General features: G+C 25.5%; 2 protein-coding genes and 1 pseudogene across 3 annotated transcripts; 2 read left to right on the top strand and 1 right to left on the bottom strand.

The window, feature by feature from the left end:
• Positions 1-331: 331 nt before the first annotated feature.
• MKS88_005617 lies at positions 332-8,780 on the bottom strand (annotated as a pseudogene). Its single transcript has 2 exons — positions 5,417-8,780; positions 335-5,298 (listed from the first exon to the last, which is right to left on the bottom strand). Coding segments are annotated over exons 1-2 (8,328 nt in total).
• A 6,286-nt stretch (positions 8,781-15,066) lies between these two features.
• Positions 15,067-17,559, top strand: MKS88_005616 (endoplasmin; the record flags this gene model as incomplete). Its single annotated transcript, XM_067218895.1, has 1 exon — positions 15,067-17,559. One exon carries the CDS (start codon positions 15,067-15,069, stop codon positions 17,557-17,559), a length of 2,493 nt encoding a protein of 830 aa, XP_067070825.1.
• A 3,038-nt stretch (positions 17,560-20,597) lies between these two features.
• MKS88_005615 (uncharacterized protein) lies at positions 20,598-22,124 on the top strand (the record flags this gene model as incomplete). Its single annotated transcript, XM_067218894.1, has 1 exon — positions 20,598-22,124. One exon carries the CDS (start codon positions 20,598-20,600, stop codon positions 22,122-22,124), a length of 1,527 nt encoding a protein of 508 aa, XP_067070824.1.
• Between the last annotated feature and the right edge of the window lie 194 nt (positions 22,125-22,318).

Genomic DNA, 22,318 nt, shown 5'->3' with positions numbered 1-22,318 from the left:
TGCTCTTTATGCACGGCAAAAATGTGTTATGTAGATATACACCTGAATGTTCATAATTATATAAGAACACTTAAATAAATAAACATAAATATGTATTATATATATATATATATATATATACATACAGACGTGCAAAAACATAATTTATCACAAGATTTTTTCCTTATGCGTGGAAATGGTATAAACCGAATTGTTAACGAGATATGATTAAAACATTAAAAAATATGAAAAAACAAATAATAAAAAAAAGAAAAACAAAAATAAGTAATAAAATATAAAAAAAATAAGAATAATAACAATGAAAAATACATTTCTTTCTTTTTTGTTTATATTAAAGAGGCAGTTTTTGTAAATTGTAAATGTACAGTTCCTGCGTATTTGGTGATAACATATGAAGTAATTTTCTTTTTTCCAATAAATTACTAAATAAATGAATGTAAGGCTTAATTGTATTAATGGAATTTGCTTCTGAAATTTTAACAATGTGTTTATTAATAATATTTTTTATATCTGGAAAGCTTTTTAAAAAATTAATAGAACAATTTCTTAAGCATTTATTTTTTATATCAGTCAATATATATTTTGTAGTAATCTTTGATATCATTAACTTGTTTTTCCCATTATCCATTTGATCCCCATTACTAGCTGTATTTGTATTGCTTATATATGTGCTATTTAAATTGGTATAGCTTAATTTATCAACACCAAATTGTGCACTAATTTTTTTTGCTTGACCATCAAATACATTACCATTAATTTGATCGCTTTTAAAATAATTATCATTTATGCACGAATTTTCTATTTCTGAACAGTTTAGTATATCATTATATTTACAGTCATCATAAAATTGGCCTAAGCACTGATTTATGTTTTCGCATTTATTATAATTAGCTGCAAATTTGGTATCATTAAAAAATTGCTCATTATTTGAAAAGGAATTTTCATTTAAAATTCCTCCTCTGTCTCTAAAATTTTTATTATTGTTATTATTCAAAAACTGTTTATTTTGAATTAGAATGTTCTTACTTAAAAGCTCGTTACCACCTTCATGTATGTTATTATTATTTGAAATGAGCTCATTCATTCTACATGAATTCATATCTTCATTTTTTTTATTACTCCTCGTAATGTTGCTAATGTCGTTTCGACTGTCTCTATTATTTTCATTATTCATACTACTTTTTTTGTTTATACTGCTTCTTCTGTTCATGACGATATCACTATTATTAATGCTATTTGTATGGTTGTCATCAACATTATGTTGGCTTTTCAAAAACATTGAATTATTTCTCACAAGCTCATTATTAGATACAAAATTTTTCTTCATTTCATTGGTCACATTACCTGTGAAAAATTCTCTGTTTTCACCGAAATACGTACTTTTCTCTTTGAAATGGTTATTGGAATTATATGAGTTACAATTATTTTGTAAGTTGTTATAATTTTGTGTGCCGCTATTATTTTGAGAGCTGCTACAACTCTGCGCGTCGCTTTTTCTGCACATATTACTACAATTCTGCACCACTTGAGTGCTCGTTAGTTGACTGGTATCACTCACACAGGTATTATTTTTATTATTCAACTTTTCATTGTTTTTGGCATAATGGCTATCACTTGTGTGTACTATAGGTGTCATAAGTTTGTTATTGTACACACTGCTAGCATTATAAGGATTACTGTTCAGATATGAATTTTCTTGACATAGATTATTTACAGATTGATTATCAGTAAAGGTGTTGCTGGTACATTTATTTTTTCTGTAAAAAGTAGTGTTGTTAAAATTTTCATGATTTGTATAATTTTCTGTTTGTTCATTTATGATTTGATTTTTTTTCTTCTTCATATGTGCATTTAAATTATTATTAATAACATTGATATAAAAACTGCTATTAATTAAATTACAGAATATGTTGTTATTATTAGTTTTACCATCACTTAACTGATTATTTATTAACTTATTATACAAATGATTGTTTATCAGTTTCTTGTATAAGTGACTGTTTATCACATTTTTTTTTTTCTCAAGGAAACCATCTATTTGGTTATCTTTTATCTTGTTCTCATGTTTTATATTTCCATTCATACATTTGTTTATATTTGTATCATCACGAGGTTTGTCAAAATTTTCATTTATGTCTTGTTGGTAGCACATTTTATCATTTTCATTAGAAATTTTTTGTAAGGTATTTCTTTTTTTCTTGTACGCATTTTTATTTACCATTTTGGTACTACTATTTGCAGAGGATGTTTCATTTTTTTTTTTTTCTACACATTGTAACGAGGTTTGCATGTCCATTTGATTTCCCATTTTCCTTCCTACACCTACTTGCTCATACTTAGTTTTGCTGCTCATATTTGATAGTACAAGTTGGTTCTTACTACAGTTGGTTTGATCAAAATTATTTTTAGCCCTTTTTTCTTCTCCTCCATTTTGCACATTTTCCGAAACTGAATTCTTTTTTTCATTATTTTCATCCTTTTTCTTTCTTCTCTTTTTGATTGACTGACTTTTAGCATTAACTTTTTTCATATTTAATTCATATAAATAATTATTATGATCTGCATAATGAACATTGTTTTCATTATTACTTAGTACCATATCTTTCAATAGGGAACAAGATTTACCAGATGACTTATAATTTAAAATATTATTTGCTACATTATATTTCACATTCTGTTTTCTACAATTAATAGCTAGTAACCTTGCATTTTGAAATCCATATTTTTTAACGGAAAAATATTTATGTACAGTTTTACAATTAGACCTCCAGTGAGATACCCATAAGTTTTGTTTTCTGTCATAACTCACTCCTGTGATTTTTGGTAAAAATTTTGCTTTCTGGTATAATTCGTCATTATTTTCTTTTGATTCCTTGGGTTTTACTTTTTTAAGACATCTACCACTGTTAGGAGCGGCAGCAGTAGCAGTGGTTGTAGCATTACCGCTGTTCTTTCTTCTTCTTTTTTTTCCTCTTATGGGACAACTGTCCTTGTTCAATAAGCCATTTACACCTCCTACGGCAGTAGTACTGTTTGCAAGGGCTGCCTTATCATTACTGCTAATCCCTTTACCATTATCATTGTTAAGGGTATAATTTCCATGAAAAGGTATATTACTAGAGCAGTTTAAACCAACTGGCCATTTATTGTTCCTATTGTCTTTATTTACATCACAAGTGGGCACATTATTGCCAAGATAAACAAGATTACAGCTAGAACTTTTATCGCTGGACTTATTCATCATATTATTATATAACTTGTTAATATTCAATTCTTTTATATTATTAGTAATTTTATAATGGCTATTACACAGTTTTAAGAAGTTATCCTGTAAGATATTTTCATCTGCGGAGTTATTATTATTATTATTAGTAGTAGTAGTTGTTGTTGTAGTAGCAGTAGTAGCAGTAGTAGTAGTAGCCGAAGTAGTAGTAGCCGAAGTAGTAGTAGCAGTAGTAGTAGTAGTAATCGAATTATTATTATTAGGTTGACATGTGTTGATGACAATTCCGTTGGAGCACTTGTCCCCATTTGAATTAATAACGACACTACCATTTTCCCCATTTTTCACTGGTTGCAAAAAATTTCGACAGGTTTGGTTGTTATTACAAGCTACTTCTATACTGTTTAAAATGGATGATTCACATTTATTATCATATCCAAATTGTAAATTATTTGTTCTATCATACATGACTTTCGTGTGTATTATATTTTTAGGAAAAGATTTTTTTGTCTGCTCTCCACTAACATTGTGCTTATCTTGTTGATAATTTGTTTTATCGCCACGATGCATACTACTAACACTGTTAATATTATTCACTCCGCTAATACTGTTAGTACTATTCATACTGCTAGAATTGTTAACAGTATTCATGCCACTAACACTATTCACACCGCTAATATTTTTTAAAACATCCATGTTTTTATTCGTTGAATAATTCAGCGTTCCACAGCTAGTTCGAAGAAGACCACTACTACTACTATTGGTTTTATACACATTTTGTTTTCCAACAAAATTTACATTGTACATATGGTTAACAGTGGTTTGATCCTCATTCCCCCCATTGTCACCTCCACAATTAGACACATCACTAACATTATGATTCGCGGTAAGAGAAATAGCAATTCCGTTTGAATTACAGTTATAAGTAGAAGCACCATTTTTAATTTTACTTAAATTATTTTGTTCATTTATAGTATTTACAGTACTAGGGACATTTCTTTTAATTAGACTAGGTACAGCATCACGATTATTTTCAATTATTTGGTGGTTATTATAGAGATCCCTATTATTATGTATAAAATCATTAGAACAAACTTCATTCTTCTTTTTTTTCCCATTAAAATGATGGAGGTGAAACAATTGAACTCGCCTATTTTTATCATTTTCACCATTAACGCTATTTGTATTACTATCACTATTACTGTTTCTGATAATGTTACTATTATTACCACTGAACTGATTTCTTCCAAATTTGCTTACACTAGTGTTTAAAAATTCGTTGTTATTTTTAATCCAATTTTGAGGGGAAACTCCGTTTTCCTCATTAACCATTCGAACTTTTAACGAGTCACATAATGACGGGATATAATTTTCTGAATTGTCATTTGTGGTAAAGTTGTTAATTATATTAGTGATTCTTTCATTTTCATACATAAACTGTTCTTCACTTTTTTCTAGCTTACATTCTTCATTTTTATTATTACTACAATTGTTATTGTACAAATTATAATATCTCTCCATGTTTTTTTCATTGTCATTTATCTTTTCATAACTAGTTTTATTATGCATTAAATTTTGTTCATAATTTAATTCTTCTTCATTTTTACAAGGACTTATAAATGTCTCATAATATTTTTGTTCACTTAAATAGTTACTCCTATTTTTATTCACAATATTTTTATTATCACACAATTCAAATGCTTTAGTACTACATAATGGATAAGTCACATTTTTGTTACTCATTTTGTCGTCCACACTTTTTTCTCTTGATTTATCTTTTAATATATCACAATTTATATAATTGTTATTTATATATGGCCATACATTCTTTTTAAAAAAAAAAAATTTTTCGCAAATTTCATTTATACTATTTTGAGAATTATATGCTTCATAAGTTTTATAATTCTCTCGGCATATTTCATTTGTATTGTCGTTATTATTGTTATTATTATTGTCATTACTGCTGTTATTATTATTGTTATTGTTACTCCCGGCACATAATTCATACGTTTTACTCTTTTTACAATTATTTTTAAAAGGCATAACGACGTCTTTGATAAAACCTTTAAAATTTCCTTTTAAATGCTCAATATTTATTTTTTCATCATTAATCAATTCATCCATTTTTTTTTTTTTTTTTTTTTTTTTTTATATTTACATAATTTACTTTCTCATTATGATTCATTTGCATACAGTCAGAATTTACGTCCTCTGTTAAATTCATGTTTGCATATGTTGAAACTTCTGTATTTTTCTCCTTACATAATTCATTTTTTTTGTTTAATAAATCTCTTTCCATTTGAATCATTTCGTTCAGCATATTTGTATTACACTCTTTCGTATTAGTTTCCTTTTTTGACACTTGTCTGACATCATCTGAGCTTGCCATACATTCACCGAATATTTTCTTATCGTCCTTTTGGGGAGAACTCGATATCTTCTCATAAATATTGTTGTTCATATTCTGCTCCATATTACTGACCAAATGATTACCCAGACTGTTGCTCGGATTGTGCTTTATATTATTGCTCAAATTATTATTCACATTGTAGCTGTTTTGTGTGCCAGCAACAGACGGATTGTAATTATAAATAGCATCATTATTATTCTGGCTAAAATTATTTATGTTTATGTCGTTAACCCTTATATTATTTCCACTAGCATGATCAAGTAATTTGCACATGCTAAAACTATCATCAACGTTATTTTCATCGCTCTTGAATCCTACATGAATAGGGTTAATTTTGAATTTTTGATCTTTGTTCGATATGCTACCATCTTTATTAATATTCGTGTTATTATTATTCCCTATGACTGAGGAACTATCACCGCCTTCTCCGCACATACATGCACTATCATTTTTCACATAATAATCATAATAAGCATCTTTATGATTAGCGCTCAAGCTATTACTTATAACATTACAAGCTTCACTGATATTTACGTCATTTGATCTATTTTCTAGGGAGTCATATCCATATGTGTTCTTTAATTCTGTTCTACACTTTTTGATAGGCACTAGGTCTACATAACTACCCATTATATCGCTTTCCTCCTTATGACATACTCTATTAGTGATTATTTCATTCTTATCATTGTACACGTAATCGCAATTTCTCAAAATCATTTTTGTATTGATGCTATTATTATTCTTATCTAGGTTACTTGTATAAATTTGCTTATCTACATCTGGCTTATTATGGAAATAATTATTCTCTGTATATAAGTTTCTTTTCACTTGTAAACACGAATTTATGTCTTTTTTAACAATTGCACTATCCATATTATGTTCATAATTACTTGGTATATAAACAATGTTACTACTATCAAGTAATGTACAAGAGCAAGGGGAAATATCAACAACATTATTATCATTTATAATTTTTTTATTTTCAATAATCTCCTCTAAAGGTATATAATTCTTATCAACTGTTATGGGACAAGATGGGGTATGATATACTTTTAACTTAGAATCCGTAGAAGTAGTACAGCTCGTACTATATTGGTTGTGTAAACTTTGTGGGGCACCCTCATTGTTCTTATTTTCGTAAGTTGATATTGGTTTGATATTATTTATATGTGCAGCAAGGATACCGTTGCTCTTGATAGGATCGTAATTTTCTTTATTCGGGAAAAACTCCCCTCTTTCACTATTCTCCAGATAAACTAAACTATCCGTACTCACTTGCTTTTTTTCAAAACATTTACAATTATCAAAAGTGTTCAAATTATTTACTGTACTAGAACAATTTTCAATGAGTTCGTTTTTATTACTTAATATCATTTTCTGTGGGTTAAAACTAGCTGCATATAATAATGCATTTTCTTCCTTTCCATTAATTGAATCTTGTACATTCATTTTCTCATTTTCATACCTACTACAACTTGAACTCTCATTTGTGCTATTATTAGTATTTATAAGGTTATCATTTAGCAAAATATTCCTAATCTTGTTACTTCCATTGTTGACTTTTCCACAAACATGACCACAACTACCGTTCACATTATCCCCATTTCTAACACCTTCTACATGGTTAACGATAATACTTGTATCCTCCGTGTTATTTACTCCATTGAATAAATTATTATTGTTATTCAACTTACATTCATTTACTATTTTTGTACACATGCTCTCATTTATAGTCCTCTTCAAAGTGTGCATAAAGTTGTTATTATTAATTATGTTGTTATTGATAATGTTGTTATTAATAATGTTGTTATTTATAATATTATTATTAATTATATTATTATTTATGATATTATTGTATATTATATTATTATTTAGTGAATTCATTTCATTACCACTAATCTTGGAAATAGGATTGTATGCATCATTTAAACTACAAATATCAGTTGAAACTTTGTTTTCTTGGCAAGCTAATTTGGTATATGGTGCATCACCATTTTCAACATTAGATCTATATCCATAATCGGAAACGCTATCACTTAAAATACTATTGTTCTTTTGAATTAGGTCAGTACCTACACTTTCCTTTCCCTTCATGAGTACATTTCTGTACAAGTTATTATGCACATTACTTTGTGCACTCTTAATACAGGATGAGTCTGTGTTTGCACCATACTGATTGTTACTACTTGAGCATGCATGAGCTTTTTTACTTGTGTAGTACATATCTTCAGCTTCATATTTGTTCATTTCTGTTTTTTTACATTCTCTATTATTCAAAAATGAACTACATGTATAATTAGACGCACCTTCTAAATTTACAGCTCCATCATCTTTACTAAGATGATTATTATACAATACTTTACTATCATACTCCTTGCTTTCATCAATTCTTATTTTATCACCATCAGCATTAGCATTATGCATATCATTCTGAATACCTTTAACAATATCATTTTCATTCTCGTCATAATTAACAATACCATTATCACTGCTATTCGTGTTCATACTAACCATGTGGTAAAGTTTAGCGTTAACAACATTGCCAATATCTAGGTTTCCCTTATTGAACACGTTACTAGATGAATTATTTATATAATCTGAAGTATTATTACTTCCAAATACATTAACGTTTACATTGTTGCTACATATATTACTCTTGTGTGTTATGTTATCATCTTTCTGTTTATGTTGTAAGGAATCATGAATATTCAAACTGTTCCCTATATCACACTTAACAAAAGAAATACCACTTTGCTTTTCTTTAATGCTATTTTTTTTTTTATGATTCATTGTGTCTTCTACATTTACACACACATTCTTGTTTATATTTTTATTAGCCTCATCCGTACGTGTATTATCTATATTTTGCGAGTTAATAATATTGTAATAAATATCATTACCTGAACTGTTTATACTATTGTTATTGTTGCTATGTAATACATTACAAAAGTTACTATACATGCACACATTTTTTTCATTATTACTGATGTAATTATTTTCAACGTTTCCTTTATTATACCAACTATTTTCAACAGACGTATGATCTGATCTATTATCACCTTCATTTCTGTTATTCAATAAATCTGAAGCTTTTATAGACACTGAACAGTTAATATTTATATTATTGTAATTACACGGGATGTTCATTTTGACCTTCTTTCTTTTTACAGTGTTAAAAAATTTGTACAATCATACGTAGATCTGTGTGCATATAAACAAGTGAAGCAGTCAATATACGCGCACATATATATATATATATATATATATATGCACGCACGTATGTATGCATATAAATGTACACGTAGATATATTTTAACAAAAATTATTATTAATGCTAAATGTATAAAATTTGGAAGGAAGGAAATAAAAAAGGAAAAAGTTTAAAAGAAGGTTTACTCAGTTCCCTTCTCTCTTCCTTACAACTAAATGTTGAATACTTTATTGTATTTATTATATATATTCTTGTTTGTACTTCTAAATATACGTACTATTTATACACAAAATTCGTATCCCACACGTATGTAGAAATATGTCTATCCATTGATTATAAATAGGCATTAAAAAGAAAAAAACTGCAAAAATTGTTAAAGAAAGGTTTTTCCTTTGTTTTTTAATTAAAATTTCTAAAAGAAAATAGCAAGAAGATAACACAAAACATTATATTTTCTTTCTTGTTTGAATGAAAATGCTAGTAAAGTCTATCACTACTATTTCATCCTCTCATGAAGGTGTGTAAAATAGACATTTTAATAACGTTTATAAACAAATACATTTGTAAAGACGTATATACGCACGTATGTATATAAACGCAAACTAATCTACCAGAAATATATCTAATACTTTAAAGGGTTAAAAATATATAACCAAACATACATATACAGTTAATTACATTTATAATTTTATGAATCTGAACAATAATTGCTAAATATACAAAAAAAAAAAAAAAAAAAATGGTAATAAAATAAAATTAGAAAAATGTAGAAAATTCCATGCGTGATGAAAAAAAAAGAATAACATCTACTAAAATGATAGGAGTATCTTAGCATCAAATAAAGAAAAATATACATATACACATGGATACATACATATAAACATAGACACACTCGTGCATATACTCATATATGCTTATATATGGGAAATGCGTTAAACTAAAAAAAAGGCATGGTTGCTGAAGTTTTCAAAACAGCGTAACCTAATATTATTTATGTAATAAAACGATCTTTTTTTGTTTTAAACTCCTAACATTTTATAAATAAAAAAACACTTAATGTGCATACATATATATATTTATATACATACATATATGTATGGAATTATGTATATATGTTAGTATGAATAATAAAAATGTGAAAATGCGAAAAAGGAGAAGAAACTAATACTGTCTATAATGTGTTCACAATAAGTTCATTATGATTAAAAAAAAAAAATTTATATATACATTTCTTGAAATTTTTATGAATATTAAGTTCTCTCGTGCGTTCATTCTCTACTACATATTTAAAAAAATATTCAAATATAAAATATACATAGGTTATTTAAAATAATACAAACAGCAGGATATATAATAATAAAAAGTTATGCATATAAACATTTGTACGTATGTATGTATATAAGTATGTATATGCATATTTATGCAATATGAATAAAAATAAAATTCTTACTTTTTTATAAGGAAATTTAGGATAATAAGAAAATGAAAAAAAAAAAAATAAAATAAATAAATGAATCGTGTGTACATTAAGTTAAGAAAAAAATATATATTAATAATAGTTTCGTTCAGTATATTTAAATATATACTGCAGGAAAAAGAAAGATAAGGAATAATAAAAATATCCTAAATAAAAAAAGGAATATATGTTTTACAAAATAAAGTACAATATATGTATATATATCATATACTAATTAATAAAAGTATATTCGTACATTTAAAATATTATTACTATTATATAAGTAAAGAATTTAGCATGAAATAATAATACTCTTTTAAAAAGGTATTTTAAAATGGGCTTCTGTTAATATACACATTTATAATTGTATAAGGATGAAAAAGCATAGATTTTATAAAAATAAAAATATCTTAAATTTTGACTAAATGTATATTATTTTAACTAAATATTATTATTTTTTTTTTAAAATAGCACAATTTCATTCTTTCAATAAGACTTTTCTTTTAATACAATTAATTATGTACACCCATAACATAATATTTATACAAACGTATACACAAACAGAAACATATATTTTTTATACATATGTACATATTTGTATATATATATTCGTAACTAATACTTAGACTAAAAAAATGAAATAAGTTAAAAATGTAACAAACAAAAAAAAAAAAAAAAAAAAAAGAGATCATGTATATATGTTAGCGCGTACGCACTGCTAGAAAAGTTTACTTTATTTCATATTTTAATAAATGCATAAAAAAAATAAAAAACATAAAAATAATTATACATAAAAAATATTATTATAAGTGTAAATATAAATGTAAGTGAAAATGAAAATTAATATGAAAATATTAATAATAAAAAAAGAAGAAATATAGTTTTTAATGTCTATGATTTTATGCTCAAATTTTTATATCAGTTCTTTAGTTTTTTTCATGATTTTTATTCCTATTTTTTTTTTTTTTTTTTTTTTACATTAATAATATAAATTTAAATTATAAAGAGTCGTTAAAGTGTAATTAATATATTAATTATAAGGGTATCATAAGAAAGAATAAATTAGAAAGATAATGAAAAAAAAAAGCTTTACAATTAATACAATAAATACATTTGTAATGAAAGGCTTTTTTTTCAATTCCAAACTTCGGCATTTCTCTTGTATAGGTACTTTTAAGGCTGAAAAGATAAATATACATAAAAATATGTGCGTATAATCACATGCATGATAATTATATATGCCTATATATGCACACGTGTGAAGATGTACATGTAAACACATACATATATACATATATATAGGGTATAAAATTATTGAATATATGATAAGGAGAAAAAATTATGAAAATAAAGATAGAGAAAAATATAGAAAACATAGCACAATAATAATCTTTCCTACAGCTCTTGAATTTTTTAAATTTTAGTTTCAGTCCAAAACATATAAAAATATTTAGTAAAAATAATGTAAGATTTTTTTTTATATTTTTTTACATATCCGATATTTTTACATTCCTAAAATGTCAAATTGGTTATATCTTAGTAAATAAAAATGAATAAGCAGCATGCAATTTATTTTTATAATATAATTTATGAAACCCCGTTTTTTGTAAGTTTTTAATGCTAATTGGAAAACGTACTAATGTGTGTATTTTAATATAACTATAGGAAAAAGAGATAACAAAATTGTTTATTTTAACATTTCTGCAAAGAGCTATGTTCCCATACATATATATATATTCACATATAACTTCGAACAACAGGCTAAAATGGGTTAAAAGGATGAACCTGATGGAGCATATTAGATGTAGGAAAATTTTATTTCCTTTTTATTTTTAAAAATTAAAAATACATATATAATTACGTTTCTATATATAGAAACCACATTTATAAAAAGTATTAATATAAACTTGAAATTAAAAAAAAATAGACATAGTGAAACTTCTAACATATGAAGGTGAAACTATTTAAAAAAAAAAAAAAAAAGGAATATTATTTAATTGATGCAATTTCCTTATTTATTCTTCCCAAAAAAGCTAGCTAGATATATAATATATATATTTGTATATTATACATATACACAAATGTAATATTTTTTCTGCCTACTTGGAACTTGTACAAAAACACCCTCAATATTTAGCCCCTCATTGCTCCCGTTTCGAGCAACTGCAAACTTATTTCAAAATAAATTTTACTTTATTTTTAGAATTAAATTTTGGGATTTTGCATTTTTTTTTTTTTTTTTCTGTTCCCATTGTACACCCAGTCTTTTCATTCAACACAAATATGATGTAAAAAACCTTTTTATTTTTTTCTTTACGTAAAAATTATTAATAAAAATCAAAAAAAAAGTATAATTTAATGCTCTGTTATTTGTTACAAGAAAAAAAAATATATCAATAGTATATCATTTATTGTAATATTCATATCTAATATGCCTCTTTTGCTATATTTAAAAAAAGTGTGTATCAGAAAGAATAAAAAGCTTGTTGAGCAAATAATTAAAGTATAGTAAAAGCGCTTAGAAATTAAAAATATATTCCAAAATATAATATAAAATAATAATAACAAAAAATTCACCAAAAAAAGTTAATGGCAGTGTAATGCCATTAACATGCTATTGCATTTGCGGGGACAAAACGGAGTCTCACATCATTTAATAGAAAGGCTTAAGAGGTGCACCCATATGTATAGTATGTATTTACGCAAATATATGCTACACGTAGGAGTCCAATGTAGGTGAGGCAGTTTACCTTTTCTTATTGTAGCAACAGGACCAAAGGTAAACCAAAAAAATATTTTTTTTCTTTCATTTATTTTTGGAACTTTTTGAATTCTGGTGTATTTTTTCGTGTTTTCTTCTGAACTTATACTACATAATTTTAATTATTGTATTATTTTATTTTTTTTTTATGAATATAGATTTTCTTCATTTTATTAAAGTACTCACGTGTGCAATTCCAACTCTTGTAAAAGAGTCCTATGAACGTATGAATATATTGTATACTAACATTATAATAGACGACAATAACTTCTTAAAAATAACTCATAAAAATCAACTGATAAAATCCCCTTTGTTTTTCCTAGGTACATTTAGCTCATACATGTTTAACTATTATATATTTATGTACATATTTGAGTTATACCTCATATATATATGAACAAAAAAAAAAAAAAAAAAAAAATGATACCCAACTACTTTTACATTATATTTTATTATTCATCATATTCAAAAATACTTTTGTATACCTCATGGTTCCATCATTTTTTTATAATTACAGTAATTACTTAACACATAAAAATATTGTTTTTACATTTTATAGTTATCCATTATTTCCCTATAATTTTTTATTTTTACCCATTATATAATATTTGGGTTTAAAAAAAAATGAATATACAAAATACATTCTTCAATTCTACTTTTTAAGTGTGCCTTCAATTGATAATTTACAAAAAGAAAGAAATTAAATTTGAAAATAATATTTTATAACACATTTTCTTTTTTTGTTAAATAGTGCAATAGAAAAAATTGACGTTGCTAAAATAATATATTATACTTTTAATGGATGCCTTAAGGGAAAACAAATTATGCATACAGAAGTATAACATATTTATAAATATATCTAGGTATGTACACATATATATATATATATATGTGAATAGGATAATTAATTTATAAGAGGACGGCTAACACTTACATTGAAAAAAAAAAACAAAATAATATAAACAATTATGTTAAGAAAAATATAAGGAACCAGCTAAGGCCTTAACATAAAATTAATTCATTCTTTAATGCAGTTTTTCCTTATTACATTTTTTTTCTTTTGTTTTCATGAGCATTTATTTTTTTTATTTTTTTTTTCAGTAGAAAGGATAAGATTTATGCATACATTTTTTTGGTATAATTTTTTTTTTTCATCTTCCTTGTGCAGTATCCTTAGTTTTTTATTATTTTTCTTTTAATTTTATATTTTCACGTCATATGATAATATATGTTATTTCATTTTTTTTTTTTTTTTTTTCTTACCACATCTTATATACATATTTTACCTGTTGAATTGTATTATTACACCTTTTTTGTACGAATCTCCTTTTTTAATTAAAACATACATTATGAAGATCGAATTAATAATCATATAATTAACAGTTTTATTTTATTTATTTATTTTTTTTAACTTTCCCCAGTATTATTGTGTTTACAAATTCATATAAGCATATATATGCAAAGATACACTAATATATATATGTGTTACATATGAGCTTTTTGCGTGGGCTTGAAAAATTTTCAGTATATTCCTTTTCCATTCAAAGGGCTTATACATTATTTTGTGTTCATATCAAAAGGGCATAGATATATACATATATATGTATATATTTACACCTATGTAAATGCACGTTTATGTATGTGTATTGCATATATATATATGCATACGTATTTGAATAATTAGTAAGAATATTTTATGCAAAATATTTAATTAGAAAAATAGAGTTACCTTTTAAGGCACACATACAGTTTATGTGCGTACGTGCGTTGTGCTCAAATTTGTTGGTATAAGGACTCTGAATGATTTTTGTAGAACCCATTTTGCATTATACATTTTGTTTTCATAAACAACATAAAAAAAAAATAATAAAAAAAAAAAAAAAAAATAAAAAAAAATAATAATAATAATAATAATAATAATAAAACAAAAAAAATAAAAAAGAGGCAGAACAAAACAAAGACTCTACAGAACTGTTACGAAAAAACATCCTTTCTTTCGATAAAAATGAAATTAAATAAAATTTGTACTTGCTTGTTTCTTGCCTTGTTTTTCTCTTGCCTAAATTTGATACAAGATAATACAAAGATACTATGTGAGAGTATTAATAATACCAATAATAATAATGAAAAAGGGGAAGAAGGAGATGAAAAAAAAAAGACTAGTAATGAAGAACAAAAAAGAGACAAAGATATGTTAGAAGAAATTAAGGAGGATGAAAAACCAACAGGAGGAATAGAAAATCATGAATATCAAACAGAAGTTACAAGACTAATGGATATTATTGTAAATTCCTTGTATACTCAGAAAGAAGTATTTTTAAGAGAGTTAATTTCAAATGCAGCTGATGCATTAGAAAAAATTAGATTTCTATCTTTGTCTGATGAAAATGTATTAGGAGAGGAAAAAAAATTAGAAATAAGGATATCAGCGAATAAAGAGAAAAACATATTATCAATTACAGACACAGGAGTAGGTATGACTAAGGAAGACTTAATAAACAATTTAGGAACAATAGCTAAATCAGGTACATCTAACTTTTTAGAAGCCATATCAAAAAGTGGAGGTGATATGAGCTTGATAGGTCAATTCGGTGTTGGTTTTTATTCCGCTTTTTTAGTAGCAGATAAAGTCATAGTATACACAAAACATAATAATGATGAGCAATACATATGGGAATCTACAGCTGATGCTAAGTTTTCAATTTACAAAGATCCTAGAGGTTCAACATTAAAGAGAGGAACGAGAATATCATTACATTTAAAAGAGGATGCTACTAATTTAATGAATGATAAGAAACTTGCAGATTTAATTTCTAGATATAGTCAATTTATCCAGTACCCCATTTATTTATTATATGAAAATGTGTATACTGAAGAAGTACTTGCTGATATAGCAAAGGAAATGGAAAATGATCCCAACTATGACAGTGTAAAAGTTGAGGAATCAAATGATCCTAATAAAAAAACAAGAACAGTAGAAAAAAAAATTAAAAAATGGAAACTAATGAATGAGCAAAGACCTATTTGGTTAAGAGCACCTAAGGAATTAAATGAAGATGATTATAAAAAATTTTTTAGTGTTTTATCAGGTTATAATGATGAACCATTATATTATATACATTTTTTTGCTGAAGGTGAAATAGAATTTAAGTGTTTAATTTATATCCCTTCAAAAGCTCCATCAATTAATGATCAATTATTTACTAAACAAAATTCTATTAAATTGTATGTAAGAAGGGTATTAGTAGCTGATGAGTTTGTTGAATTCTTACCACGATATATGAGTTTCATAAAAGGAGTTGTTGATAGTGACGATCTACCCCTTAATGTATCTAGGGAACAATTACAACAAAATAAAATCCTAAAAGCTATTTCTAAAAGAATTGTAAGAAAAATATTAGACACCTTCCGTAAATTATATACAGATGGTAAAAAATATAAAGAAAATTTAAGATCTGAATTAGAAAAAGAAACGGATGAAGAAAAAAAAAAAGAAATACAAAAAAAAATTAGTGAACCAAGTAAATATAAATTAATATATAAAGAATATAGAAAATACTTAAAAAGCGGATGTTATGAAGATGATATTAATAGATCAAAAATTGTAAAATTACTTTTATTTAAAACTATGCTTTACCCTAAAAGTATTTCATTAGATACATATGTTGAAAATATGAAACCAGAGCAAAAATTTATCTATTATGCGTCAGGGGAATCTTATGAATATTTATCAAAAATTCCACAATTGCAAATTTTCAAAAAAAAAAATATTGATGTTCTTTTTCTAATTGAATCTGTTGATGAATCTTGCATACAAAGAGTGCAAGAATATGAGGGAAAGAAATTTAAGTCCATTCAAAAGGGAGAAATTACTTTTGATTTAACTGAGGAGGAAAAGAAAAAAGAAGAAAAAGTGAAGAAAATGTACAAGGCACTAATGGATGTAATATCAGACACACTAAGGAATCAAATCTTTAAAGTCGAAATTTCTCGAAGATTAGTTGATGCACCATGTGCAGTCGTTTCAACTGAGTGGGGTTTGTCAGGACAAATGGAAAAATTAATGAAAATAAATGTAAATAATTCCGATCAAATAAGAGCAATGAGTGGTCAGAAAATTCTAGAAATTAATCCAGATCATCCAATCATGATTGACTTGTTAAAAAGATCAGTAGCAAATCCTAAAGATTCCGAATTAACGAAAAGTATTAAAATTATTTACCAGTCAGCTAAATTAGCATCAGGTTTTGATTTAGAAGATACTGCAGACCTAGCTCAAATTGTGTATGATCATATTAATCATAAATTAGGAGTGGACAACAATTTAAAGATTGATGATTTAGACCCCTCCATTTTTGAAACAAAAAAAATAGATGATGTCGATAGTACTGAAGGACATAAAGTTGATCATGAAATTAACATAGACGAAGAAATACTGAAGCAAGATACCAGTACCAATGACGATTCTTCCAACGATAAGAAGAATGACGAATTGTAAGTCTTTCTAATTAGTATTACATATTTTATTGTATCAAGAATCCATTAAAAAATTAAAAATATTAAAACAAAAAAAAAAAAAATTGAAAATCGAATGCAAATACAAATACAAAATTGAAGTCAAACTCATATTAATTCATAATAAATATAAGTAGAAAACATTAACAAAATATTCTTTTTTTTTCCTTAAAATTTAAATCATCTTATATAACTATATGTGTAAATGCATGGCACTTTAATTTTTTTTTAATTTTATTATAAATAAAAGGTATTCTCTTTATGTATGTTAATAATAACGCAATTCCCAGTTTTTTATTTCGGATAAGTTGTACGCGTATGTATCACAAATGTATGTATATATCCATATACTTAATATTTTCATGCATATATGGTTAAACAACCTACCTAGCAAAAAAAAGCATGCATTAAAATAACAAAGAAATTTAGCGAACCAAACGAAAACGCATTGTTAGCGTTTTACTGTAATTTCTCATATGTGCTTCGTGAATATGCTTGTATGTATTGAAACGTATACATTTATGTATATATATATATACTTCTATATATATACATATGCGTATATTAACTGTGAAGGGCTATATGGATTACAAAATTATAAACAGCACTTATGACATTCTTCATGAGCGTACAATTCGCTTAAGCAAAAAAAATAGATTTTTTAACACCAGTTGAGATTCGCATATAATGTTCCTACGTATGCTCTAAGATTGATTATAGTTCGAGCTAAATGAACAGATTGATTATAGTTCGAGCTAAATGAACAGATTGATTATAGTTCGAGCTAAATGAACATTTTATATAATTAAAGTGCGTTATTATGTATATATATAATGCATGCAAATTTTTGTGTTCTGTGGAATGTTAATGTTTTGTTCGTTTTTCTCTGAATACAGCTTAATTAATTTCTATTTTTATATTTTTATTATTGCAGTGAAAAAATTTTAAGAGCATGTAGTATATAAACAATAAAATACTTAACTTGCTATGCTACAATAATATAAGATTAATTTTTTAATATAAGCGTTTTTTATTCATTTTATAAACAAAAAATAAAAAAATAAAAAATAGTAAAAAAACGGGAAAAAGATAGGGAAAAATTACGAATAAAATAGGGAAAAAATACGAAAAAAATAGGGAAAAAATACGAAAAAAATAGGGAAAAAATAAGAAAAAAGGAGGAAAAAAATAGGAAAAAAGCAGTTACATGATTTATAATATTTTATAAATGTTCTAGATGTTATTTCATTAACTTGAGCTTTTTCCAAATTTAAAGATTTATAATAATGATATTCCCCTTCATTTAAGAAACCATTATAATTTATTTGGTTATTTAAAAAATTTCCACATGATGAGAAAAGAAAACGGCAACACTTTAACTTATATTACTTTTAATCTTTTAAAAGAAAATATATATAAAGTGGGTGAGCGTCATAAGTGAGTAGTTTTCAATCTGATAGGGGATAATTATAATAAGAATAATGGTTATTAAAAAGAACGGGCAATAAACTGGAAAATGAAATTTTATCTGTCTCATATATATATATATATATATATATATATATATATACTTATGTACTTGTATGCATATAATATATATTTTCTCCCCTTTTAGCATTACGTAAAAACGTCTATTTTCTAATAAAGTATTATTTACCCAATGTAAACACCATGTGTAATGTTAAACAGCCATATATATGTTCTATATACTTTTGCTGATTAATGTGCAAGCGTAAATGGAGATGTATATATATATAATTATATATATATACATATGTGTATATGTATATATAAATATGTGTATGTTGTATACATATAAATAACCTTATCATATTCCGTTCCATCTTAGAATATGCATTTGATAATACGTTCTATGTTATCCGTTTAACACTATTTTAACATTATGATCACTACGATAAAAATGCATTTAAATCATGTTTATATATTAATTTTAAAAAAAAAAAGAAAAAAAAAAGACCATATTTGCCATAATAGAAAGAAAATAGAACGAACATTGCACACTTAAAATCATACTCTAAAGATAAATTTATTTGATAAACAATTTACTGAAAAGATAACATAATGCTGCTTCGTACGTACAAATGTATATACTTATGGGACTGCTATTTTAAGAATTTTGTGTTTATACACCTCTTTATTCATTTGAAGAATCCTTCTCATATAAGTTTTGCACAATTTTACCTAGATCTCTTCATAATTATTTATGTGTATTTTTCTGTTTTTTAACAGTGCTATATATTTTTGATATTCTTAAAAGTTTACAAGGATGGGAAAATAAGCTTTTCCTTTTCCGTTTTTACATTATTTTATTTTTATTTTTTTTATACATGTAAAAAGAATTAAAAAATTCATGTGTAAACTGATAAATGGTCGGAAACTTATAAGAACCAAATTGCAAAATATGAAAATAGTCCTATAATAAAGTAAAAGTAAAATGTGAAAAAAAAAAAAAAAACAAACATAAAAAGAACAAAAGAACAAAAAAAGAAAAAAAAAGGAAAAAATAGGATATTATAATAAAAAAGAGAGCAATTATGCAAAAATGTGGATGTTCCATATTTTCGAACAATTCACAAAATAAAAATAAAAAAATAGCACTATATCGCTATACTCACATATAAGGTATAAACACATTTTTTAAGGATAATTTCGTTAACACATTCTTGAGCATGTTAATTTAAAAAAAAAAAAAGAAAAAAATTAGTTGGTTAATTTATTTATAAGTTGTCATAAACATTTTCTTCATAGTGCTGCAGTTCTTAATAAAAGGTAATTATGAGTACATAGATACTCCGCTTTTTTGTATAATAAAATTGTGCGCAAAAAGTAAAAGTGTTCGCCGAACAATTACCTAATTAAACTATCACATAAGTGCGAATTATTACATAGTAACATATAATAGTGTAGCTACAGAACTATTTTTACACTGTAAGTAAATATACCCACTTCGCACATTTTGTTGTCTGCGCGAACAAAGGTATACACATAGCTTATAGCACTATGGAATGCAGCTTGTTAAACAAGGATGAATACCCATTCGAAAGAAGAGTTTATTACGATAAGGACTATGTAAATTATGAAATGCCTAAAAGCAAGTTCTTGCACATTATTATAAGAATAGGTATATCAATTATAAGTATATTAGTTGTTACGTTGTTTATAAAAAGTAATAGTAATAGTGCAAACAAATTTTTAATGATGCCTATTAATGAAGATACAATGCAGTTGTTTAACTCATTAGGCTTTCCACCAAATAGCAAAGAATTAGTGTACACCAAGTTAGAAAAATGGGGTTTTAATTTATCTGATATTGGTGAAGAAGAATTAAATGAAAATTATCAAGAGGAGAATATAAAAAATTATAAATATTCCAAAAACACATATAAAGATATTTTATTTTCCTATTTTGAAAAAAAAGAAAGGAGTGAAGTAGAAAAAAATTTACTTTTATATAAATTTTTAGAAATAATAAAAGGAAAGGAAATAAATACGTTTTACGAGTTTTTGAATAATTTTATGATATTACAAGACTTAAATTGTTTACCTAGAACTTACAAAGGTATATATATAAATGGAAATTTTTTTATTCAAAATCACTTACATGAGTTAGTGGCAGCTGATATAAGCAAATTGAAAACGTTAATCAATGAACAACCCTATCTATATGTAACTTATCATGGAGGAAAAAAAAAAAATTCAGTACATAATATATGCAAATTTTCGAGAGATGGATATTACTTAGGTTCTATATTACTTCCATTTGAGGAAGGTGGAAAATTTTTTAATTGCATTAGTTTGAGAGGATTATTAATTCATGGAAATAATTTATATGTAACTGATTCGTATAAGGATAATTCTAAAATATTTCAATTTTCAAGTAGTATATCTGAATTATCAAATAGAAGAGAATATATCTCTACGTTTATTAGCCAAGACGCGAAGACTAACCCTTTTATGATTCATCCATATGGTATAAAAAAAAATAATGACTACTTTTATATAAGTTCACAAAACACAGGTACTGTTTTAAGATTTCATATTGATAGTGGGAAATTAGGTCAATCCATAAATTCATATAAGGGATTATCTGACGGATTAGTAGTTAAACTTAATAATAATGATGAAATTCGTGGCATAGATTTTGACAATTTAGGCAAATGCTATGTTTCAAATAAACAAGCAGGAGTTCAAATATATGATAAGGATTTTAATTTAATTAAAATTATTCCTGTTTTTTCCCCTATATCTATTTTATTTGATAGTACAAATAATCATATTTTGGTTGGTAGTTCAAAAACCCATGATATAAAAGAATATGATGTTAATAATTTTGAACTTATAAAGGTTATTAAACATCCTTTACTTAAACATGTTGCAGGCATAACTATTTATCAAGATTCTCTATTTGTTGTTTCTCAGAAGAAAAATAAATTACTCGAATTTTCATTAACAACAGCCTTGTTGAAACGTGTTCTTGTAGACGATTTTAGTGATATCGGAGAACGTGTTATTCTTTCCTTGACATAAATGTAGAGGTTTGTTTCTTAGAAAATTTATACCTGAACAAACAGCGGAACATATTTTCGTATGCGCGTGAAGATATGTATAATGGAATATGCATTTGTACATACATATGTCCTTACGGGCATTTGTGCATATATGTATTTTTGCACATATAAATGTTCGTGTATGTATTTTTGCATATATATATGTGCGTATAT

The sequence above is a fragment of the Plasmodium brasilianum genome, chromosome 14 (genome assembly GCF_023973825.1).
Source record: "Plasmodium brasilianum strain Bolivian I chromosome 14, whole genome shotgun sequence".
NCBI lineage: Eukaryota > Apicomplexa > Aconoidasida > Haemosporida > Plasmodiidae > Plasmodium > Plasmodium brasilianum.
Note: the sequence above shows the minus strand (reverse complement) of the source record. Positions and strands in the feature narration are given on the sequence as shown.